Below are 26,441 nucleotides of genomic sequence, written 5' to 3'. Positions count from 1 at the left end.
CTAACCTTTTAAAAATCTCAATTCAGTATTTTTTTTTCCAACAATGTAATGTCTTGATTTTAATTCTTTTGAATAAACACAGTTCCTTGTTACTGCTACTACAAATGCACGTGTGGCTTGTATTATGTTGTATGTGTAATAGACCTGACTTGGACACTCCTCCCTCAGATGTCTTAAGAATGGAAAGTGCTGTTGGCAGCATGCCCACTGCACGTGGCATCAGTATCGAGTCCTATTTCATAACAAACCTCTTTTACGCCAGAGGAATTAAAGGGCATAGAACTCTCAGGACTTGAATCTATAGTTTTCCTTATTAATCTGATCTTTTCCATTAGCCAAAACTGATAGCAAATCATGTTGCTTAGCTCTAGTTTTCTCCCTTTGCCTTGTATTCGTTGGTGGTGTGAGCTGGGGAGGTCTAACACTATACCAAGTGTAGCTTTGCTCTTGGGAATATGAGAAGAATCATCCAGTCACAACAATAGTCACATTCTGCCACCTACTCTCAGGAGCATTAAATATTAGCTTCAGATTTGATCCAAAGGAACAAATTGTGCAGCCAACTTTTATCAGAATTAACCAAGATTTAAGATTATTCTTGTTAATTTGATACTTAATGCTAACTTGTTCATCTGTAAAATCTATACCTTTCCCTAGGGGACTGGTCACTATTGCCTCTCCATTCTTAATAGAATCAGAAGCCTAAATGATAAGGTATCCTGAAAAGTCTTTTGTGTTATTCCCATTATACAGGCATATCCCATTTCATGTCTTAAACTGGTTCCATGAAACACATTAGGCAAAACAACATTGGGTCTGGGGAAAGAGTGTCAGTAGCATATAGTTTCATAGGAACAATGTTCTCAATAGGTAATTGACCAAATAATGTTATAACCTAGTTTTTGGTGTTATAATGGAATTCCATTATAATATCAATGAAAAGACTTAAGGTTTGGTGGAAAGAACACTGGAATTAAACAAAATAGTTTTGCTACCATCTTTGTTATCTTAGTCATCAAACTGTTTTAGGCCCAATTTCCTAATCTATAAAATGAAGAGTTGAGATTAGATAATTTCTCTGCTTGGGAGTGAAGTTCACTAAAGAAAGCTCTGCTATTATTTTATTCTGTGATCTTGAAGGCTACTCAAAACAGTAAATCCTATAACCTTTTTTAAAAGACATTATGATAACACCATGTATGGTATCTCTGTATACCACAATGACTTCTGTGTTTGTTTTGTGACACTATACATGAAATGTCTCTAGTGATGTCATTATGTCATAAAATTCTCAAATCAATATTAATTTTATATAAACACTTGCCATATAACTTTTAGGAAGATGATTGAGAGGAATCAGCACAAAATCAAATGAGTAAAAGTCTTGCAAGTATTTGATCCATCAGTAGGAGAGGCTTTTCAAATTTTTTCCCCTAGGTATAATGAAGAATCTATATTAATTTGTGCATATTCTTTCCCTTGATATTTCTGTAACCCAAAATTTCTTAAATTGTAAGAATTTAAACAACCCCTCTTCAGCCAAGAAATTTTTATGTGACCTGGATTATAAAAATAAATATACAAATCAAATATTTTCTGATAATAAATGTAATTTCACAATCCCCACATTCCATTATGAGAACCCATATGGAGTTATAGAAGCTGGGTTATGACCAACAACATGTATTTATGAGATGGTTATTATAATGCAATTTGTGGCCCTGGAACAGAAAAAAAAATAGGTTCCTAGAAGGATTTAATTAATGATTTTTGTCTCATCACCAAAGTCAAACTAACTAAGCTTTGTGACCACAAAGCAAGTTAAAAAATAATAAATGTAAATTAAAGTCACTTAATGCTGTTTGCTTCACTTCCTCATCAGTAAGATGATTTGAGAAGGGAAGGCAAACCATGCTGGTATCTGTTTAAGAAAACCCCTAATGAGATCACAAATAGCTGAACGTAACTGAAACTCAACAACAACAACAAAAGAATCACAGCATTTTAGAGTCAGATGGCCAAGTGGCCATCTAGTCCATTCTATTTCTGAAAAGAATAATTATTGTTATTCTGTAGAATTGGTCCAATATTTTGTCAAATATTTTGAAACAGTGAAATGAAGATATATAGTAGAAAGAATACTTTCTAGATTTCTGGATGCTTGGTGTCTTTTTCTAGCTTTATCACTAACTTAAACTTGTACAACTAGACCTTATGGCCTTAGCTTCTCCATTTATAAAATGAGAAGATTGGGCTAGATTATTTCTTTCTAAAATGAATTTTATTGATCTAGCTTATTTTGTTGGGAGGAGGAGGTTTGTATCAAAATTTATTCTAGAGATTTCATAGAATTTCCCTTTTACTTTCTAAAGTCTGTAACAGTTATCCCCAGTGCCTTAGTGATAAGTTTGTTGTTGTTGTTATTGTTGTTTTCCAGTTTCAGGAAGCACAAGATGAATTCATGGCAGCACTTGCAGAGTTCTTGATCATTTTTCCACAGAAATATTTTTAGAAGTAGTAGTTAGGTGCATCAGTATTGTACTACACTCTAGTAATACCATTGATGATGAAAGAGATATTTGGGGACTGACCCTGAGAACCCATAATATAAAGAACAAAAGTTCTTTGAGAAAGTACTTTCTGAGTTTCAAAAAGCTGACTTACAAATTATAATTGAATCTGGTAATGGTGATAGTGATTGTTTTAATAATAATAGTTTGAGATTCTATACTATTTTAAGTTTTATGAAGAGCCTTTCTCACAATAACCCTGTGAAGTAGATATGGCAAGTATTATTAATTGCTATTTTGCCAATAAGGAAACAAAGACCCAGAGCAATCAAGTGACTTTTAATGCTCCCTTCATTTCTAAATCCTTTGATCATTTTCAATTCCAAATACCTTGATCCTAAGCCAACTATGTCTGACCAATGATCCATTCAGTCTACTATTAACTTTCCCTTAACCTGGTAGTGATATGCTATCCATGAATAATAATAACAGCTAACGAATGTTATGTGGGCATTCAATAAATGCTTCTTAGTAAATGATACAAAATAAATATGGAAGGTCTTCTGGAATAAGTATTCTTTGAATTCTATACTAGAAGTATTTGTGTGTTTAATTAGATTGGAGTGAGGAGGGATTAAGTATCTAATTCATTCTTATTCATATAGAATGAATGATAAGTGATGTTCTAAACTGAAATCTTGAAAGTGAATGAAGATGACCTTATAAATAGAAAATGTATCTAGGAGCTTTTTAATCTTAAGAATCAGATGACCCACAAGAAAAATTTCAATATTAATTACATATAGCATTTGAAAGTCTATAAAATACATTACTTATAGCAACACTTTGAGCAAGTACTATCATCCTAAATACACACATACATATATATACCTACATTCAAACATACATAGACATATATATATATATATATATATATATATATACATAGACATATATACAAACATATACATACATAGACATATATATATGCTCAGAGAAATTAAATGACTTCTTTTTGGTTATTTAATGAGTATGTGATAGGATCAGATTCAATTCGGGTTTTTCTAATCCCAAATCAAAGTTCTTTATATCACACAGCCTCTCAGAGTTCAAAGTGGTGTTTTGAGATCTAAACTATTGAAGGACAAAGGGAATATGTTAATTCTCAGTTTAAGTTGCCCTGGAGTTTTGGATCCAGTACCAGATTAGTTCTCTTGCTACCTGTGGGAGATCAGAGGAAGTTACTTTAGAGCAAATATCAAAACTGAGTGCCTTGTCAAAGCTGTCAATAATCGGTGTAGCTTGTGGAGACTAGCCATTGGATGTGGAAAAGAAAGGATTGTGGCCAATGTTAGAATTTTAATTAGAATGATTAATTAAGTGCAGAGATCAATAATATGACTTAGAGGAAGAGAGAAAACATTGGGGACTTTGACTATCTTGCAGTTAGCTGTGGGACTTTGAGTCTGTGTGAACAGGAGTCACTCAAAGAAGAGTGAACAAATGCCCAGGAGTTAAGGGTCTGGAGATTTATGTATTAGCTTTTATTTGAGGAAATGAAGAGAGATAAAGTGCATTACTCAGATAGAGGTAGGTGGGCCTGAACTCTAAGAAATTGTGTGTCAAAACATGCTCTACCTAATATAGAATAGTCTGAATCTCTAGGGACTCTTCTGGAAGTGATCTATTCTTTGGAATTGGCCTTATGGGACTCTAGTCCCAAAATGAATTGATGAATTAATGAAAAAGCATTTATTATTATAATATTACAGGTACTAAATGCTGGAGATAGAAAGAAAAGAAAAAAAAATGAATCATTTAGGATCCAGCAAGAATTGACCATAGAAATGCACTAACCTGTACTTAATCATCTGTCTGTTACCCTTACCATTTATCTAAGTGGGTTTTTAGATTTTATATAGCATTTCTTCACTAATGGAGTAATAGAGAGTATAGCTCTTCTTACAGAGAATATATATTCACCTCTAGAGTCTTCAAGATGTTGGCACTCTTAGAAAGAGTTCCATTTACTCCATTCTAGGTACAACATTGATTGTGAAGCTGTACACCCATTAGTAGACCACAAATCTATTGAAGTTTTGAAATATAATAGACATTTCTGTTTTAGGCAGAAATAGAACCCATTGAAAATTTATTTAACCTTTTAAAGCATCTTTTTTGCAACGGATAAATGTAAGTAAACCTGAGAATGCATACAAAATTGCAAAATTCCAGTATGAGATAAAATTAAAACATAGAAATTTTGACGTCACCTTTATAATGGGAATTAATTTTTATTTTAAAACCAGCAGTAATGATTTGGTTTTCTAATGATTCACTCATTGAAGCATATGTCTTTTTAAAAAATTGTTTTAGTTGTAAGTAAAAAGCGATGGAGAGTTATGCTGTTGAGGACTATTATTTGATGATTATTGGTGATTCAGGGATATTATAAATTGCCACCCAACTGAATGATTTTGATGCCCAATATTGGTGTTGATATGGTCATCACTCATTTAAAAAACTCAGTAACAATCTCAGCAGCAGAATACACTTCTAAAGCTAAATCCCCTGGTCCTTTGAAGGTTTTCCTCTCTGAGATGGTTAAGGAGAAGCATTATCAACAGGCAGCCAGAGGGATTCTCCACTATTATAACAGGGAGTCTGGAAAATAATTTTCTGTTCCCAGTAGGAAGCAAGAAACAGTATGAAATGATACTACTTCTGTTTGTTTTATGAAGCCGTGATGATACACTGAATTGTTGAGACTTTGACAGACTCTGTTTACTTTGCAAGTTGAAATGTTATTTTGATACATGTTCTGTTTTTGGAGAAGCATAGTAACTTCATGATAGGATTATAAACTCTTTCCAGGATAATGTCTTCAGTGCTTTGTTTATAGAGAGGAGCTCTGGAACTTCTTTAATAGTAAAAATTTAATTACTTTGCATTATTAGATTATAAGTTGAAAAGAAAAGCCTTTTGGCTGTAATTGTTTTATAACTTTTTAGAACTTTTTCCTCCCCCTTTTTTTTAACCTGCATGTAAGCCTAATTTGGATGCACAGATTCAAAATAATTCTATTTTCTTTTGCTTGTTTATGCTGACGCTCTATACAATTGTAGAGAGTTGTAATCAGCTCTGCTAACAATTATTTTTCTTAATGAAAGGTAGGAGCCAGCATAATCAAAATAGTAAAAACCTGCCAAATTCTTTATTTAACTTTAGAATGTTTTATTGTTACTCATTTTGCATTTAGTCATATGCACCATTGCTCTAAGACACAATTCTTCAGAACAGTCAAGTATCTTTGTAAACATCCCAGTGGTCAATGTCTGGTGAATACCCACCTTAGTAGGTACAAACCTTAACAGCTGTGCATTACATGTAGCAAGCTGTCCTGTAATCAGGTATGGTTGGTAAAGACAGGTAATCAGGATAGGACTGTAGGACATTTAAATTTGCTCTGACTTAAGACTAGTCTTGAGTAGTCAAGAGTTATTGGTAAATAAATATGATTAAGATGTTGTCACTGAAGATTGTTCTAAGGGCTTGCTTATCAGAGATCTGAAGTCAATATTGGTCACTTTAGCACAGAAGTAAAAGCAATCAAGACATTAGAGTTAGAACACATAGTTGGAATGGATATCAAAAGTTATATAGTCCAAGGCATACTTGAACAAAAACTCCTGCGCAACATTCCAAACAAATGATAATCCAATCTTCACTTGTGACCTCCAATTGGGAGAACCCATTACTTCGTAAAGGAACCTGCTTCAATTTTGAATAATTCTGATTATTAGGAAAAGTTTCCTTAAATCAAGCCTCAATATGCCTCTTTCCAACTTCTACCCATTGCTCCTACTTCTTTCTTCTGGCTTCTGCCTTCTGCCTTATAGTGCCAAAGAGAATAAATCTAATTTGTTTTCCACATGACAGCTCCTAAAATACTCAAAGATGGCCATTATATACTTCATACATTTTTGATTGTCTTATCCACACATGACTCATTGAATTCACAATCTTTTAAAATGTCAAAACTTTTCAGAACTAGTATCTGACCAAGTTTTTATATTCTTATTCCAGTGATTCTGATTTTTAAAATCTGCTTGTAAGACTTATAACTTTTAAAATTTGTCATGTCAGATATGGCACATCTTAGCCTGTCAATCTTTTGAAGCTCTCACTCTACCATCTGATGTATTGGCTATCCTTTGGCTTTGTATCACCTGAAAATTTTGCAAGGATACCCTAGCTTAAGACACTGATAAAATATGACACAGCACTAAGTCAAGCATGGGTTCTCCAGGCACTTCCCTGTAGTGTTCCTTCCATGGTGATCAACTCATTAATGACAATAAAATAATAATAATTATTATTAAAGCTCAGAATAAAATTAATTGTACTATCAATTATCCCATACTTCTCTATCTCATCTGAAAAGATGAATGAGATTTAAAATATTTTGTTTTAAAGTTTTTTATTAATAAGCTTTTGTTTTTTGTATTACTTATGTTTACTAATCTATCCCTTCTCCACTTCTAAGGAATTCACATTCTCAAGAGGTAGATGACATACAAAAATTATGTACAAACAAAATATATACAGGAATAATTAGGCATTATTTCAGAAGAAAGACACTAAGATTAAGGAAGGCTGGAAAAGGATTTTAGCTGAGATTTAAAGAAAGCCAGGGAAGCCACGAGAAAGAGCTGAGAAGGGTAAGAGTTATAGACATGGGGGACAGCCACATGTATAACACTCCAAGATGAAAGATATTTTGTGGAAGGAATTGCAAGTATGATTCTGGTCATATCACTCTCCTAGCCAAATGCTACTGGTTTCCTATGAAGTCTAGAATCAAACATAAACGCCTCTATTTAGCTTTTTAAAGTCCTTTATAATTTTGCGACTACCTCTCTTTCCAATATCATGGTATATTGTTTCCCTTCCTTTCTTATTTTATACCAGACAAACTGTCCTTCTCTTAGTTTCTCCTACACAATACCCCATATCTCTCATCTTTATGTCTTTACAGTTGTTCTTCACAAATTTTTTTTTCTTTAAGATTCAAGTTCAAGATTAAGTTTAAGATTTAAGTTCAAATGTTATCATTTAAATGAAACTTCTTAGGATTCATTCAATTACTAGTGTTCTTCTTCAAACAACTTTTATATATTTGTATTTAGTCACTTAATATTTATTCTATATGTATATGTCTTTGTCTCATCTGTAAGAATTATGAGCTCTTTTGTGTAGTAACCTTTATTATTCTCATCTTTTAACACAGTTGTGAATGTGTTCTTCCATGGTTATAATTTGGTCAGGGGTCTCATAATAAGTCCTAGTGATTTATATTTGGTCCAGTTTTCTTCTTTTGGTCAAAATCAGTGATTTGTTTAATTTGTGTATAGCCATTCAAGACTAGGGATTTTATTGCTGGCTCTTCTTTTAATTTTTTCCCCTTCTTCTTTGGATTACTGGATATGTACAACTATTATTCTTTATATTTTGTAAGTAAGATTATCTAGATTGGTAGATGGACAAAGAGCATAAATAGTTTTCTCCCTATCCTCTTTTCAGTTTAATGCAATTTTGGGGGTGGTAATTTGTACAACTCCAAGCAAGTATATTTACCAAGTCTTCATTAGGTACATTTCATTCCTGGAAAAGAGTCCATTATTTCTATATTTATCTAACAACATGGTGTACTCAAAAGAGAAAGTAAATTTAAATTAGAAGTTGTGAGTTCAAATCTGCCCTGATGGTTGCTCCTCAAGCAACCTTTATAAAATGATGGTGCTGTCCTACATAATAATAATAGCTAGAATTTATAAACAGAATTTTGGTTTTTTTTTTTTTAATCTTATCAATGGTGTGAGGCAAGTACTCTAAGAATTATTCTTCAAGTGACTTGCTGTTGGTCATATGACTATAAATATCAGAGGTAATCTTTGAATCTAGGTTTTTCCTAGATCTGTCATTTTCAAAGCCTTTGCTTTCAATCAAAAACAGTAGTCAAAACAACAGCTTATGCTTCTTAAGGTTAGTTTCTAGCTCAGGATTTCATAATCATTAGCAGTTCTTTATTATCTCTTCATGTGCTTTGAGTGCTAGATCTGATGACTCATTCCTTAGTCAAGCAAGATCCCATAAAATCTGGATCCCTACAGCTGTTTTTTTTTTTTTTTTTTGAGAAGCTTCTACTTTTTCATTATTTGTATTTTCAAGGGAAGTCATGTCCTTTAACTAGAAGAAAATCTCAGCATGACTTCCTCTGGCTAAGGACAGTTGACTATTGTTGTATTTTTTCTGTTTGTACTAACATCATTCCATCCTTTTTCATCTTTGCTCTTCTTATTCATGGTGACCCTTCAGTATTGAGAACAATAACAAGAGAAAAGAATAGGATATAGAGCTTTATAACCAAATCAATAAAGGGGCTAAATGTTTTCTAATTTCTTTGCCTGATCTTATACTCCACAATGACACTTTAAGACTCTACCTTTGGGGAAGGGGGCATCATTGAGCAACCTCTCCTTTTTTGAGCTTCTGGATATACAATTTTATCACCTAATCCAGTGTTGGTGGTCATTTTCCACTGACTCTGAATACATTCTTTTTTACTCAGTGAGTTTAGTGCTTGGCCCCAACTCCTCCTCTTATACTATTGGACTTGAACATAAATATTTGAAATTTCTTCAACAACTTAACCTTCCTATTTCCACAGACTGCTCAGTTTGGACCACTGTTTCATAAGGGAGGCTTACCATGAATCACATCACTCCTGGTTCCACTCATTCTCCATACTTCTTTACTTTGTCAGCTGCTCCCTCTCCCCTTTACCATTAGAATGTAAGTTCCATTAGGATAGGAGTATCATTTTTGTTTGTGTTGATATCCTTAGTGCTTAGCGCATAATTTGGCACATAGTAGGCATTTAATATTTATTTAGTTACCTCACATAATCTACTCCATTCCACCTTAACTATACAGAGTGTGGCCTTACATTGGTCTAGCACTTATAAGTATTCCCCTTATTGTGCATGAATTTTAAAATTCCTTTATTTGGTCATAAACTTTTGTCATTCTATCGTCCCTCTATGCCTTTTGATCCTCATACCCACTTTTTCATTCTCATAGTAAATTCAATCCCTCTAACACTTGTATTTTTCTATCATATCTGCACTTCCTACAATCTCTTTTCTAACTAGTTTTGATTCTCTGATGAAAAAGTTCAACTATACATACCATCTTCCTTTCAAATCCCTTATCTTATCTGTAGTCATTCTTGGCTTGGCTCCAATTTTGGATTACTACCACTACCCACCTCCTTCATTCCTATTCACATGCTACTAGAGGAAATCAGAAAATGATGCTGTGACTTAATCTAGGCCATTATTTCATCCAAGTTTTGCTTCTATTTCTTAATTAGTTCTCTATTCCATTCACTTCTGTAACTGTTCCAAATGTTCTCTTCTTTCAGAAAACCTTTCATATCATTTCTCCTCCAATCCTCTCAGCTGATGATCTCACTTCATTATCACCTAAAAATTGAAGCTATTTGTTGAGAGCTCCCTCTTTTTCCCTTGTCCTCCTCATATCACATCCTTCTGACATCTTCACCCATTAACTTCTCCATTGTTCTTCCTTTATCACTAATCTACAATCTTTCCTTACCTTCCAGTTCCTTTCCGCGTGTTTACTGATGTATTCTCCTTTAAAAAAACAAAAACAAAAAATAAACCTGCTTTGATCCAACCATTCCCACTAACTCTTGTTATATTTCTCTACTGCCTTTTTAGCTAAACTTGAAAAAGCCATCTCTACTATACTTCCTCTATCCTTACTTTTTTTTTCTAAATCCTCTGCAGGATGGCTTCTAATCTCATTCAACTGAAATGGCTTTTCAAAGTTACTGATGATCTAATTAACAAATGAAATGGCTTATTCTCAGTTCTTAGCTGTCTTACCCTTTCTGCAGCATTTGATATTCTTTTTTCACTTTTCTCTCCCACATATTCTAAATGGCCTCCTTGCCTTAATTTTCTGTCTTCTCCAATTCATCCTCCACATATTTTCCAAAATGATTTTCTTAAAGCATAGGTCTCACCATGTCTTTTTTCCCCATTACTCTGTGTATGCTTTGTTTCTATCTGTATGCATGTTATTTCCTTCTTTAAAATGTGAGATACTTTGAGAAATATGGTTTTAGTGTTGAGAATGAAGATTTGTCATTTTGTTACCCCATATGACTGAATCACTAGTTTTCTTTTCATTGCTACCACTCAAGGGGTAAAAATGGTAAAGGGAAAGGTAGAGCATATTGTAAGTAGTAACTTGGATCCTGCCTGTTCCTCTTTTCTCTCAGTTTTCTGTGGAAGTAACTCATCTGCTATCTTGTCCCCTGCAGGCCAAGACACAGTTCTGATGCACAATTAGACTTGACTACAATGGGAAGGAATTACAGGTACAAAAATATAGTTGCCAAATGATATTTTTATGATTTCATGTTTTGATTGCCTTACTTCTAGTTTAAGAACACTCACTGAATATTTTCCAAGATGCTGGTTAAATGTCTTCCCCTACTTCTTTATCCTTTTTTGCATGAGAAGTGGCCTTTCTTGTCTATTGGACCTCTCCATGTGTGTCCTTGTTCTCATTCTATCCTGCTTTCTCCAGCAGATTGCCTTCCCTCTGATTTGAGAAGGGACAATCTTTAAACTTTCCCTATTTTATTGGCTACTTCTCTGTTGGCTGCAAGCATGCTCATGGCTTCTTCAACCTTACTTAAGCAAGAAAACAAAGCCCCAAACATTTTTACCCAATCTGTTTGCTCCTACTAGCTATTTTCCTGTAGCTCTTTTCCATTTCTTAGCTGAATTCCTTGAGAAAGCCATTTATAATCAGTGCCTCTACTTTCTGTCCTCTTCCAAACTCTGCCATGTGACTTTTAATTACTTCATTGAAACTGCTTTTCTTAAAGCTATTAGTGACTTTATAGTCCTCATCCTTAATTTCTCTGAAGCCTTTGCTATTTTCACTCATCTTTTTCCCTGAATACTTTATCATCTCTAGGTTTCTGTGACATTGCTTTCTCCTGGTTCTCCTGTCTGTCTGCTGTTTTTTTCTTTCTTCTTTGCTGGATCATTATCTAAGTGCTGCCCAAGGGTATGTCCTGGGCTCTCTGCTTGTCTGTTGGATTTCATTTAATTATCTCCTCTCCTTTGGATTCAGTTATCATCTCTATGTAGGTAACTCTCAGATCTCTTTATCTAATTGCAGAGATCTTCAGTCTCACATTTCCAACTTCCCATTGGCTGTCTCAAATTGGTTGTCCATAGACATTCCATAGACTCCACATATCCACAACTGAACCCAACACATTTAATCACCCCCCCCCAAAGTAACCTCCCTTTCTCAAATGCCCCAAATGCTATCAAAGGGACCGCCCCATCTTTCCACTTGCTCAGGTTTACAACCTAGGTGTCATTCTAACTTCACTTTCACTCAAAGTACACATGTAATCTTTTGCCAATTTTGGTTATTTCTGCTTTTGCAATGTCTCAGGTATTTCTTCTTATTTCTAATGCGAATACCTCTCTGGTATAGATTTTCATTACTTAATGAACATGCCTTTTCAAAAGCCTTTTAGTTGATCTTCCTTTCTCATATCTCTCCTCACCCCAGTCTGTTCTCCACTCATATGTCAAATTGATTTCCCTAAATTAATGGGTCTTTCCTTATCACTTCCTTACTCAGTAAAATCTAATAGCTTCCTAGTGCATGTAGCATCAAATATAAAAACCTCTATTTGACTTTTAAAACCATTCAAGACCTATCCCTTTGTACCTTTCTAGTCTTTTCACACCTAATTCAATTCCCCTCTTATTATTCTTTGATTCAGCAACACTGGACTTTTTGCTTTTCTTTGCACATGACACCGCATCTCCTACAATACCTAGAATGCTTTTCATTCTCACTTCAATTTCCCTTAATTTCTTAAAGACTAAGCTCAAACTATCTACTTCAAGAGAACTTTTTCTGATTCTTCCCATTCCCTTTGAAATTATCACCAATATGCTATGTATGCACATGTTTATTTGCATGTTGTCTTTTTTTTTTTTTTTTTTTTTTTTTTTTTGGTAATTAATAGAAAGCCATTTTCTCTCTCTCCCCACCCACTACCTCACTAGAAAAAAGAAAAAAATATATTCTGCACCTCCAGTTCACCACCTCTCTTTTGGGAGGCATGTAACATTGCTTCATCATTGAGCTTCTGGAATCATGAATGGTCATTAGAATTAAACAGAATTCTTACAGCGTCTTACAACTTTTCAGTGTTACTATTATTTCATTAATTATTCTTCCCCATTCAAATATGAGCTTATGGGCAGGGACTATTTTTTTTTTTAATTCTTTGTTGTTGTTGTTGTTCTGAAGTTTAGCACAGTATCTTGGATTTCTTCACTTGGGTTTCTTGCCAAATTTTCATTTAACTAGTTTTTACTTCCATTGCCTCTTGCTGTTTTATGAAGTAATAGAGCTCATAATTTTCTACCATATTTCTCTGTAAGATTTTACAGTGAGTTTATATTTTAAATCAGTGTTGTCTTTGATTACCATATCCTCTCCATTAGTAAAGATTGTTTAGGCTCTTCTAGTCTCTTTGTTATGTCAATTGATTATAGTGATTGAACTTTCATATATGTAATTATTTTAATCAGTGTCAATATGTGTTTCTTCTGTTTCCTTTTTTTAGAGCATCAATAACCTATTTATATTATTGAAATCATTTTAACAGTGGACTATAAATTTTATCTAATTTTTAATCTTATTTTAATTTTCTTTCCTCTTGGCTAGTAACTCCCCATATTAGTAATAGGTCTGTTAAAATAGAATGTTTTCATTCTTTTCTGATGCTTTTTGATGCTTGCTAAGGGCAGAGCCTCCCAATTCTTTTTTGAAAAAAAATTTTCATCCTAAGCAGGCTTTATTTACAACTGTATTTCCAGCACATTTTTTGGTCACATGTCCCCAGTGCTTCATTTTTTCCCCTGCAAATGCAGCTTTTATTTCAGGGAACACTTACTCCCCTATTACTTGCCAGCACAAAATTAAAAAAAAACTTCAGGGGGAAAGTGGAAGACAGACTGGGGCCAGTAACTCAGTTGCATTCATGTCCTCACTCCACACTCACCCGTTAGGGCCCTGAAGCAGAAGGTTCAGCCACCTACAGGAACAGGTGGAAGATTGAGGGAAGACTGAAGGAGGGTGGAAGGATCACAACCATCAGGAAGGCAGCCCCACTCCATTCTATTCCAAATTCCTTCCCCTGCAACCCCCTCCCAAGGATGTAACAAAGAAACCAGGACTGACATTTAGTGATAGATAATTTTCTTTTATGTTTAAAAACAAAACAAAATATGAAATAACCCCCCAAAAACAAACAAAAAAATCCAGATTAAATAAAATTTACAGTGAACATACTCAGCAAACATCTGTATGTGCAATTAAATACTGTGTCTGTTACTGCGGCATGAACCTCAAACAAACAATATAAAAGTGTTCTGGGGGGCTGGGGTGGATAGAAGAGGGGTAGACACAGGTTTTTTTTTTTTAACTCATGGGATAGGGGAGACAAGACTTCCAATTGTTCATTGATAACACAAAATAAAATTGTATGTACATCTAATTTGGAGGGTTCCTCTTCAACAGCTATTGGTAGGTAATTTGGTAATTGGTAGGTATTTTCAAAATATCTAAACACAAGTGCCCCCATTTGTAAAAGGTAGAAAAGAAATAACAAGAAAAGTTAGTGAGGTGTGGTAATCTGAGGACAATTTCCAAGTCCATAATTAAGGAGAAGCAGGCTACAGATGAAATTGCTTAGTATTTCTTCACAATCCAACTTATTTTTTTTCCTGCTTTATTTTACACAAATATCCCTTCCTTCACTTTTATAATTTCAACCAAACTGGACTATTAGCTGTTCTTTGACCTCAACATACCTGACCTAATTCTTTACATTCACACATATAATCTTCCTTGATTATAATGCACTTTCTTCTTTCCTTAAACAGTGGAGATGCATAATAAAGTTTGAGTTTAGCATAGTGTCTGGCACATAGTAGGTGCTTAACAAATGTATATTGATTGACTGAATTAAAATAAAAGTGTCTTCCCAAATATTAACCCTGCTTTATTTTCTTTCTCTCTTACTTCAGACTTACATATGTAAGGAGAAAGGGCAAAACAAGATGAGACACAAACAGACCTGGTCCTGGTATGAAAGGGACCACAACTGCTTTCTCTATAGGGTATACTGCAAGGGATCTACTGGTCCATTTTCTCCATTTCACTATCTCCTAGTGTGTCTCTGGTGGTTTTCTTCTGATTTTTAGCAGCCAGACAACATTTTTTCTCCATTAGGAAAGATATTTCTTTTAACTTCTTCCATAGGTTGCTTCACTTCTTTTGTATTTTCAATCACAAATGTAGCTAGCTAAAGAAGTTTTATAGATATTTCCTGTTTATTTTATTCCTTTTTCTTCTGCTCCTACTGCTGTTCTTTCAACTCCATCTGTTCTTTGGTAGTATGTGAAAATTTCTTCAGTTTTCATTAGGCTCTTGGTTCCTCCCTGGATCCACACAGAGTATCTCTTGGACTTCACTTAACAAAACTGGATGAAGGGACAGAGTAGTATTGCTCTGTATTCCTTGCTAGCAACAAAATCACTGCCCTTGCTACATATCCAACAGATCTGGGGAATCAGTAATGGTTTTTGAGTAAGGAAATAAAAATACCTAAATCTATCAAGAGAAGATGAGAGAGAATAGAGGCTGGAAGACTTAACTATTAGGTTGTTTTAGAAGTCCTGAAAAAAGTTAAAGGCCTAAAGAGTATTAACATGCCAAAATTAATGTAAAGCAGTTCATAGAACTTAAAGGGCTATGTAAATTCGTGCCATTAATAATACTAATGGTAGAGAGATGGGAAGAAATATGAGAGATGTTTTAAAAGAAGATGTGGCAGGCTGGTCATGGCTACTAGATAAGGAGTAAGAAAGAAGGAAGGAAGAAAAGAAAGAGGAGGGAAGAACAAAGAATAATTTTGGATGACTAGAGCAGTGGTGATTACAGCTGACTACTTCATGTATGTGAAACAGTGTAATCACTGTTTCAAAGCCATCCTCTTAGTTGTCTCTCATAGATTCCTATGATTTTATAGATTTCATATGGTTTATAGAATCATAGCATTTTGGGGCTAGTAGGAGCCTTAAAGAACGTTTAATCTAACTCCATTATTTTGCAGATGAGGAAATTGAGTCTCAGAAAAGGTTAATGACTTTCCTAGGTCACTCGATTTCTTAATCATGGAGCTGGAATCCATCTTCTGACTATAAAGCCAATGCTCTTACCCCTATCTCACTGTACTTCGAATAGAATGTGTGCTATATGAAACAGTGTTCCCCCTGTGAAGACTAGTGGGGTCATCTAACTGTGATCTTTTAATATGCAATAGAATTAACTCAATGTTGTCTCATGATGTTTTTAGCAATATAGGCAATTTTTAGGGTTTATTTTTCAGATAACTAAATAAAGTCTTATTTTCTATAGAAATCAATTCTTCAGATTTTAAGTTTTCAACCTTCAAATAATAAGTGGCATAAATAGACTCCATAAATGTGTATTTGATGGTAATAATGATAAGTAGCTTATATTAATGAGATTGCTGGATCATCTAATTATTTCTTAGTATTTCAACATTTCTTCTAATGTGATCAGTTACTCAGTTTCCCTGAAAAGAATAACTCATATTTATAATTGTTCATTGTAAGAGATTTAGATTATAGTTTAGTCTATATACAGAATTCTAACCAAGTGTATTTAAATTATTAAAGTTAGAATTCTGGACTGAAGTATTAAAATAAATGACTACTAAAATTGGCAATATTCAGTCAAATTACTTAAGGTTTTATAGGGAAATCATTGTTTTTGAACAATCTGTAAACACATCTTAGCATGCTATTGACCTTTCTCTATAAAATACAGTTACTGTGAGGTAACCATCAAATTGAGCAGAATTAGAAGAAGGTTGGGGACTGTTTATGTCCAGGAAATTAGATCCCCAAAGTTTAAAGAAATATTTAAAGTGACTCATAAAACTGTTTAGAAAAGTAATATGTATGTCAGTACTTATTAACTAAAGAACTTTTGAAAATCACTCATTTCTTTTGAATACAGTTTACCATTCAATCACTTGGAGTTGCTACGAAATTACATTTTCCCAAATATTCTAAGCACTGAACTTTGTTAAATAACAGGACCATTGATGGTTCATTGTATGTTTGTATATTGTTTATTTATTCATATTTGAAGGAAGAAAAATCCTAATTATAAAAATCACAAAATCATACTAAATTGAATTAACCTTTCCTTCACTCTTTTTAAAAAAAATTAGATGCAAAGTATCAGGTTGTCATCTCCAAAAATGTTATTTACAAGATTGTAGGATTTCTCTTTCCCCTTTATTTTCAATAGATATTGGAAGGAAAAATTACATCTCTATTAGTCATATATACATTTATTGTCACTGTTGTCCTACTTGTGCTATGTATTAGAATTAAGAATCAGATAATTTGACTTGTTTTCTTAATTGCTTAGGTAAAATATTTTCGAATTATAAATTGGATTTGAAAATATTTCACATGCTTAGTTGCTAGTTTGGTCATTTTCACTGCATGTGAATTTAAGTTAAAATAAACTAGTTATTTTGCATGCAATTTCCACATCTGAAACAATATTTTGTTTTTGTAGAGCCTCATAACATAATATCCATTAATGTCATAAGATTATTATGTCCGTGTTTGCGTAACATTTTGCATCATAAAATTTCTTATTCAGAATGAAATATTATTTAGGTAGAATAAAGTATTTCTAAAATCCTAAATACTTTTAAAAATTTATGTGGTCTTAGATATCAGAGAGATTTTGAAACTGCTGTATACTGACATTATTATCTATTAATTTAAAATTTTCCTTTACTCTTTTAACAGATTAAAAAAAAACTGATTAAACAACAGATTTTTTTTTTAGTAACTATCACAGAAATTCTCTTGAAACAGTTCTTAAACAAGAAGTAATCATTTTGAATTAAGATCTCCCCTCCTCCATTAAAAATAAAAATAAAAGTAGCTATATTTTTGTGAAATACTTTGAAGGAGCACAATGTCCTATTAATTAATTCTGCTTGTAGATTTAACTTGGTGTCAGGGATTTAGTAAAAATTTGTGTTCATGTGTACATTTTTATTCTTACTCTAAAGGTTTTAAGAGATCATAATAGGGTATGGTTATAGTTCTGTTTATATGTATGTGCCTATGGGGTATGTGCATCTATATATTTATTCACATAATTCCCCATAGCCATATGCAATTTTGGTGCAGACACTATAAAGTAAAATTAGTCCATGCATAACAAAAGCAAAATTTAGTTTGGAGAAGCATTCCTTAATGGTGAGTGAACAAAGGGGACTAGTACTACCACATACTGCTTGCTTGGAGGATGTGGTGTGGTATCATTTGTGTGCTGAGAGGTAGCTGAACATTTCCATTTTGGTGTAAATCCCTTGAGAAGGAAAGCATTTCAGAATGGGGTGTGATCTGCTCTCTTAGTAAGAGTGATTGACATGGAATGAATAAATAGAAGAGGAGAATAAATACCACTCCTCCCCTTTTAAGCCCAAGCACATATACATTTAATGCAACGCTTTCTGTGCAGAAGACTAGCTTCCTTAATGACAGCAAATTCCTTAAAAGCCAGGCAATAATTTTCCATTGGTTCTGGTTAAAAAAAAATGCCAAGAAACAATCAAATAAAACCCCCTTCGAAAAATATAAACATTTTGCCCCACAAATATGTTAGTAAATATGCAGATGAAATATATGATGAAACTCCTATATGTGAAAGTGGAATCTTGACAGCAGTTCTTGGTCAATGGGTGAGACAGAATGGTTCACTGAATTGGATAACACAGTGCATACCATAGTGACTGATTAAATTGATTTGTCTGTAGCTACAGCCTACTCTATTACTGAAGCCCTTTAACCTATTTTGCAACTCTTCAAAAACTGAGATCCTGCATGAATGTGATCTTAAAGGAAATTAACTTAATTCAAAAGAAGGAATTTTATAAATGCAAATTTAAATTTGATCAAGTATTCATTTTTCTTTTGAACACTAAACAAAAGAACCATAGCAAAAAAAAAAAAAAAAAAAAAAAAAACCACACACATTAAAAGGAATTTTTTTTTAATTTGACTTTGAGACTTTCAGCTTTCTTAGCTTATAAATGAATTTGTTTTAATTATTTTTAGATTCCTTCTTAGAAAACATAAAACAAGGTAGAACCAACAGTGTTGCGCTTTGAAAATGAGTTTAATTTACATGACCTTAAATATAGACACATAATTTAACAAATATATTTATAAAATATGTGGCTTTTTTTTATTTTGGGAGATACACAACAATGTTGTTTGAGATAAATGCTTACTGACTGATTTAACATTAATTTATAGCTAAAACAAATATAGCCAGTTCATTATATTAATTTCTTGTGCCCAAGAAAGCAATCAACTGTGTATCTAATTTTTGCCAGCTTACCTATTGCATGGAGCAGAGAGATTGAAAGTATACAAATTAATTTTTGTCCTTAAATGAAATGGACAATTTTGAACTGCTTATTATCCTTTCTATTTGTGTTTGAGTTATAAAACAGTCTAATTTCCAGGACCTAGTCATTTCAAATATTAGTTATATTTGCACTCAGCTAACACACTACCACACCTGAAGATATATAATATCAGCTATAGAAATGTCAGTTTCATTTACATAAAAATAAATGATACCCATGAAAGTAATACTTTTTAAAATGGTGAATTATTTTTCTCTCTGGTATATTAGGAAAATAGTGTCTCCATTTTAGTGTAACAGTTGCAAAATTTACTTCCTGCACAATAAATGTAAGTTGAATTGTAGGTGTACCATATAGTTATGCAAAGCATTTATTTTTTAGAATAAAGTGTCAACCCAGAATTGATTTATATATTCTAGACTCCACTTTGATCACTGACCTCAGTTTCTTTTAATCTGAAAATAATTTATATTTTATTGAACTAAGGAAAGCGTTTGCTTTAAAATTTGTATTATGAAGAAATGAAGAAACTGGTTAGGAGTGAGTAAATGATGTGCTTTCATTTCTAAATGAAGCTTTTAGAAGATGAGTAGATTTTTCAAACATAAACAGCCAATACAACAGTCATGCACTTACTCAGTGAATACTCACAGTTTTTGATGATAGATTGATGTTCATTTGAATTGAGAATTTAGCCTAGAGGAACAATGAAATGTTTTCAGAAAGAAAAAGAAATCCGTTCAAAAATGAACGACAAGCATGTTAATTTTTTTTCCACAAAAATTGTTGGCATTCCTTTGAAAGCATAGGTATTGTATAGAACCTCCCACTTCCTTCATTAAATTATCATCAGCCTTTACATTTGTGCTTATGAATCTGACCTAAGTGTCTGGAAACATTCCATTTGTAGTTATGTTCTGACTCAGATACTTTGCGTATTTCTCTTGAAGAAACTGGTGATTTGCCAGATATTATTCATTAAAGATGTCTGAAATTTGTGGATATTAAATTTCACTTTAATTTTTACAAAGGGAAAAAGTATTTTCTCCTCGTTCAGGTAGTTATCAAAACCAACCTAATCACATTGCCACCTTATTTAAGTTGTAATTTTCTCAATTACAGGTTGAATTAATTTCTTTCAGAGTTGAATTAAGTATGTATATGAATGTATTTTTTAAGTTCTTTGCAATGCTGTATACTGTGTTGTTTAATAACGAGTGCCCTCTAGTGGACTAAGGTATGCAGAAACAAATCCATACAATTTTTAAAGAAAAGTTTTCTTTTTTGAGACAAGTGCTCACTCTGGTGGACCTGGATTTGCATTCTACCTTTACAGCTTCCTATCTTGTGACAGAGAAGTCACTAACCCTTCCTATAGACCACATTTCTCACATCTTTCAAATGAAATTTGTCCTAAGTGACCCCTGAGACCCCTTCTAAGCTTTTAAAATTTGCATCTTTGATAACCACAATATTTTATCTTATCTAAAAACATATTGCATCTATTGGTTTTGAATTATTGCATTTGAAATAATTGGTTTATGTAAACTCGTTCGTTTTAATCATCAAGCTCCAATTAACCCCTGCAAATAAGGGAAATTGAAAAATGTTTATTTCACCAAAGATTATAATGTATTAATAATGCTAACTTAAGTGAGGCTCCTACTCTGTTTTCTAATGCTTCCTGCAATTAAAATAGCTTTTCCCCTCCTCTTTTTTTTTTTTTTTTGCAGATGCTACAATTGTGGTGGCCTTGATCATCATGCTAAGGAATGTAGTCTACCTCCTCAGCCAAAGAAGTGCCATTACTGTCAGAGTATCATGCACATGGTGGCTAATTGCCCCCATAAAACTGTTCCACAGCAGCCCACTAGTTTTCAGGGAAGACATGAAGCAGAACCACAGCCATCCACTTCGACTTTTCCCCGAGAAGTGGGAGGAGCCTATGGCTACTCATCTCCATCGTATTCTCAGGAGGGCAGATCCGAAATCTCAGAACGGTCAGGCAGGTCACCTCAAGAAACTTCCTCGAGTAAGCTGTCCACCTCACCTGAAGAACAAAGCAGAAAGGGGCCTTCTGTTCAAAAAAGGAAAAAAACTTAAAGCTTTTTTGTCACCATTTTATTTTTTTATTTTTTTTTTTATTTTTTTATTTTTTTTACCCAGTTGGGATGTCTACCTCATGCAAGTACAGGGGAAGTAATTTCACCATCAGCAGCTGACCTGAAATTTTGACTACTGTTGAGGAACTGTGAAATTTTCTTTTAAACAGACAAATCACTCTAAGCAAATTATATTTAAGCAGGGTGTCACGTTTTATGTTATTGGAAGAATGAGAGCGAATATGAGAACATATGTGTATCTGCGTCTGCGTTTGCATGTGTGAAAGGAAAGAATATGTATCTGTGATGAGTGTAGCTTTATATACAGGTATGTAGACATATATATAAAGAAGAATATGTCTTTATATATATATATGTGTATATAGATATAAGCATACACACACAACTGGAAATGTCCAAGAGTTGAATGTCCATGTGAAGCAATATTCACATTTTAGGATGTTTTTGAAAATTACCCCCTGGAAACTTTCTTGAAATAACACATTTTTATTTATAGCCACTTATAAACAAGAAAAATATGACTGTTACTCTTTGTCTGAACCAAATAATACTTCACATCTCATAGCTGCCAGTCATGTGGTACCAAGAGTATTAAGACATCCATTTTCCCCAAATTAGGGATAATTTTTTGGTTTTGCTTTCTTTTCTGATGCTCATAGATAAGCATTTCCTATTATCATGTCTCAAAGGCAGTACCTTAATGTTCAATGCCTCTAACTGCCATTGTTTTTTATTTGTTCTGGAATACAAGACTCCAGAAAAGACAATGAATGTGTATTTTATGTGCTGGTATCTCAGTGTTACTTTATATGAATACAGCATAATTGTGAATTAGATGCCTACTAGGAGGAACAAAGGGAAGGTAATGTAAAAGTTGTTATGACTTGATCATTTTGAATGGTGGTGTGATACCATCCCACTGTGACCCTTTATGTATTATCAGGTGGTTGAGGGTCTATTGGGAATAGCAGCTTTCCTGGTCAAGTTAATAATCCCTCTAACCATTGTTTTAGATCAAAGGGCCCTCCTTTTAAAAAACAAAACAAAAAACTACTGAAAAACTCTTAATAGTTTGATATATATATATATTTTTGGTGATGGTTTTTTCCAGGAGAATGCAGGAATAAATCTGTTTTTTAAAAAGATCAAATGAAAAAAAAAACAGCACAAAAATGAATAAACCATGATGATAAAGGTTGAGAATGAAAATGAAGTGGGTACCAACAGTTATCCAACCTGTATTAGAAAAGAATTATATTTTGGGGGAAAGAAAGTGCAGTATTTAATGGCGCACAACTTGAGTGATGAAACTTAGGGCAGAGGTCTTTACACCTCAACTGCCTGAAATCTAGGGGTATATTGTGTATGTGTGTGTATATAAATACACACACACACACACACACACACACACACACTCACACACTTGGCATGATGAAATTGACCATATTACAATTAATTACTTTATCACTGATGCTGAAGTTAGCTCATAGAGACTTTGAGCTCTGAAGTACAGTCCAGGATGCAGCATTGCAGGCTTTGCATCAGTCATCCCAGTAAATAATTCCTTTGTTAAACTGATAAAATGGTTGGGGAGAGGTGAGGAAATGTGGGCTGCATAGTAACCGTCATGGTATTGGTACCTTGAGATTCATACAGAAAAAAATTACAGGACATTCCTGTTCAAGTTGCTATTCATAAATTTATGAAACATATCCAAGAAAGTATAATTTAATTATAACACCTAACATTGGCAATAATTGTTGGTTTGCAAGTGTCTGGTGGGTGTAAGCTCAGATAATCAAAAAAAAGAAAAGAAAAGAAAAGAAAGAAATAAAATAGCATGAATCAAATTAGACAGTTTCCGTTATATAGTTTGTTGACCCTCCCCCACTTGTCCTGCTATGGGAGACTTTTACAGTTGCTACTGCTTCAGTGAGCAGCAGATAAGGATATAATGCCTCAGGCTGTGGCACAAATCCTTTACAATTTAGCTTGAATTCCATGACAGTGTTTGTGAGAATCTCCATGGTTTATACTGATATTCTCAGTGTGCTATAATGCAAAGCTTACCTTTGACGATATTGAATGTGATATATCTATAGAGAAGTACTTCCTTGCCTTATGTGAGGATTGTAAGCTTATTTAAATTATGTAGACAAATCAAAGTGGCATTGCTTAACCTTATAGCAGGTATTATAACCAGGTTAAACAGTATAAAGATGCAAAACATAGGTCACTTTGAAAATTCAAACCAAAGTTTCTTGACCTTGTAGAAATAGGAAATTGTGCATTTGAGAACTGGACATTCCCTGTTTACATATTAAAAAAGTTCAGAGCTGAGATCATTTTATGGAGTAAGATATTCAAAGTTAGGGTCAGAATTTTAGACCTTACTGGCGCAGTTTAAAATCATTGTAAGCGTCAACCCAGACTGAACTACTAAGAGCACATACCAAACCTATCTTATGGTTAAAAGTTTAGGGTTTATTTTTTTATATAAGAATATTATCACGATTACATAACATACTCAGGACAAAGAACTTTACTCAGGGAATATACCATATAATGTTGGGTTTTTTCTTTACAGAATAGTCTATGGGCCTGCTTATTCAAAACAAACCAAAAAACTTAGACCTTTATGTAAGTATTATGGACTGATGTTAGTAACTACCTCTGAGTTTGACATAGACCTAAGTTTTTGATAATCAGATATCAATTTTTGTATTTTTGTTTCATGTGAAAACGATAAAGTGGTATTCCTGTACTGGTTGCTTATGTGAATATCAGTGATGTTAGTCACAGTGTATTTGCATAGGTGAAAATGTTATATTCTGTTTACAGCAAAAGACTACCTCATAGTTAATGCAGAGCACACCTTTATGCTGCTCCAGCCTTAAAGGTGGCTGTTGACCCTATGGTACATACTCTTTAATATCTGTATAATATATAGAAATTCACCACTGCATATTTCTGACAAACACTTGGTGACAATGAAGCATCTGATTTTAGTTGTGTGAAGTCTCCAGACATTTCTTTTAAAGTTATTGATTTGGTCGAAAGGATGATTATGGGCACTCTTCACAAAAGCCAAATAGAACACTAAAGCAGCCTTGGAAATAGCCTGATTGCTGAGGGGTGAATAATCATTTATGCTAATTTCATTCATATTGCTACTGGTCAAAGCTACCAAAAGCCAAACATTGCAGCTTGTGGCATGTAACTAACTAGCACTGCATTTTCAGGAGATATAAAAAGTGCAATTCCATACCTACCTACTATAATTGGCCTTTAAAAGGAAGATGGAGTTGGAATGTCCTACAGAAGAAATGGCCGTTTACATGATCTAGAGTTTCTTGGTTCAAGAACAGGGCTATGGTCTTGAGAAGAGATTGTTCCTTGTCCTCCCATGTACATCAAATGGAACACTTAAAGCAGTCTGTATATTTGAACAATAATAAAACCCGAGAAAGGTGTACTCCTATCCTCCCAGACCTCACAAAGATATAAATGGCTAAATATCAAGATAACATTTTCATAACTGAATTTATGTCTTTACTAGAAGAATTTGCTTGATTCTTTTTGTAATTGACAGATGAAACCAAAAGAACATTGGGCACCTGCACATCACCCAGAGTAATTTGAGTTGTGTTCTATTTTTGAGTGCAATTTAGGGAAAGAGATCAAGGAATGAGCCTTATAGCTGACTGGCCTGATATGTAGTAGCTTCAATCCTCCTTCAAACAGAGGATATTTTAATTGCCAATCTTTTTTCCTTTTTCCTATTATGGCTTAAGTTTATTTTGCACCAGTGCTATCCCCAAGTTACTTACTGCTAGTTGTATTTAGTTTTGTGAATAGAGACCCATACGTGTTAATAGACTTTGTAACATTCACTGTAAGATGAATTATAAAGGACATGGGAAATCTCATTAAGTCTTAAAATTAATTTAAATTAATTTATCTGTTTTCTCTAAGAAATGTTTATCATAAAAATATGTGTGTATTTCCCCATTGGTTATAAAAAAAACTGGGAAAGTATATACATGTGCAGATGCACTGACTTTAATTTTCTAGATGTCTTAATGAGATTTATTTGTTTTAGAGAACCCCTCATGGAGAACATCCAATTCTCTCTTACACATCTATCAACAACCTCTTTGAAGATGTGGTGGTTGTATTAGCTGTGTCAAAATTGTTGAGTTGTAGGAAGAGGTTGATCTATGAATGTTTAGGGCTTTTTTCCATTTTGTGCTTTAAATGGAGCTGCAGAATTTAATATTGTACCAGAAGAAAAGAGCTGAGCTATGTCCTACACCTGTTGCTTAACATTTCAGAGTTACCAGCTTTAAAATAATCGTGTTGGGCTACCTCTTGAACTCCTTTTTAGCAATTATTGGCAACCACCACCAGCCTGGCTTTAACTAGTATGTGATGCTTTATGATGACAACTGTAACCATACTAGAGACCAAAGTGAACACTGATTTCTATTTGTCTTTAATACTGTGTCTTATCTAGTGTTTTTTAAATTATCCTATGTAGTATATAGATTACCTCATTGTCCATTTTGACTCATGTTGTTTACAAGCTAAAATAAAAATCACTTGAATTGTATGTTTTTAAAAGGAGGAAAAGAGTTAGATATTTTGAAGGGCATTTCATCAGTTTATGGTCATCTTGCTAGACTAAAGCACTGATTGCCTTTCTGCATATCATGTATTTTATATTCTCATTTCATGCCTAATGTCTTATTTCTGTCAATCATGGATGTTATGAGGTTTCAAAGAAGTACTTGATTAAAAATAAAACATATAACGTTGGCATTTACACGAGCCTTTGGAGATTGTCTGTGATTTCTGAGGTTGAAGGATGACGGCTGCTCTCCTCAAATGGCGTTCACACTCACCTGAATGCAGAGAATGGTTTATAACATCTCATTCACTAAAGACTATTTTAGTTATGGAAATCATTGCTTATTCAAAAGCATGTAAGGCCAGATGGATAAGTTACTTCAGGGTTAGGTCAGCTGTAAAAATTCTCCCCACATCCTGCAGCCATGAAACCGTAGGAGATTATTGATTTTGAAATCAGTTCAATGCATGTATCCTGTAGTC

At 33.5% G+C, this 26,441-nt stretch overlaps 1 protein-coding gene across 1 annotated transcript in view; it reads left to right on the top strand.

Moving 5' to 3' along the window:
- LIN28B (lin-28 homolog B) overlaps nucleotides 1-26,153 on the top strand; it is a 125,701-nt gene extending 99,548 nt beyond the window's left edge. Inside the window, exons 6-7 of the mRNA XM_031964477.1 lie at nucleotides 10,924-10,980; nucleotides 20,940-26,153. Of these exons, the coding sequence (XP_031820337.1) occupies nucleotides 10,924-10,980; nucleotides 20,940-21,309 (427 nt within the window). The 3' untranslated portion in view covers nucleotides 21,310-26,153. The remainder of the gene's footprint in view (nucleotides 1-10,923; nucleotides 10,981-20,939) is intronic.
- The last annotated feature ends 288 nt before the right edge of the window (nucleotides 26,154-26,441 follow it).

This window comes from Sarcophilus harrisii, chromosome 4 (genome assembly GCF_902635505.1).
Source record: "Sarcophilus harrisii chromosome 4, mSarHar1.11, whole genome shotgun sequence".
In the NCBI taxonomy this organism is placed as follows: domain Eukaryota; kingdom Metazoa; phylum Chordata; class Mammalia; order Dasyuromorphia; family Dasyuridae; genus Sarcophilus; species Sarcophilus harrisii.
Note: the sequence above shows the minus strand (reverse complement) of the source record. Positions and strands in the feature narration are given on the sequence as shown.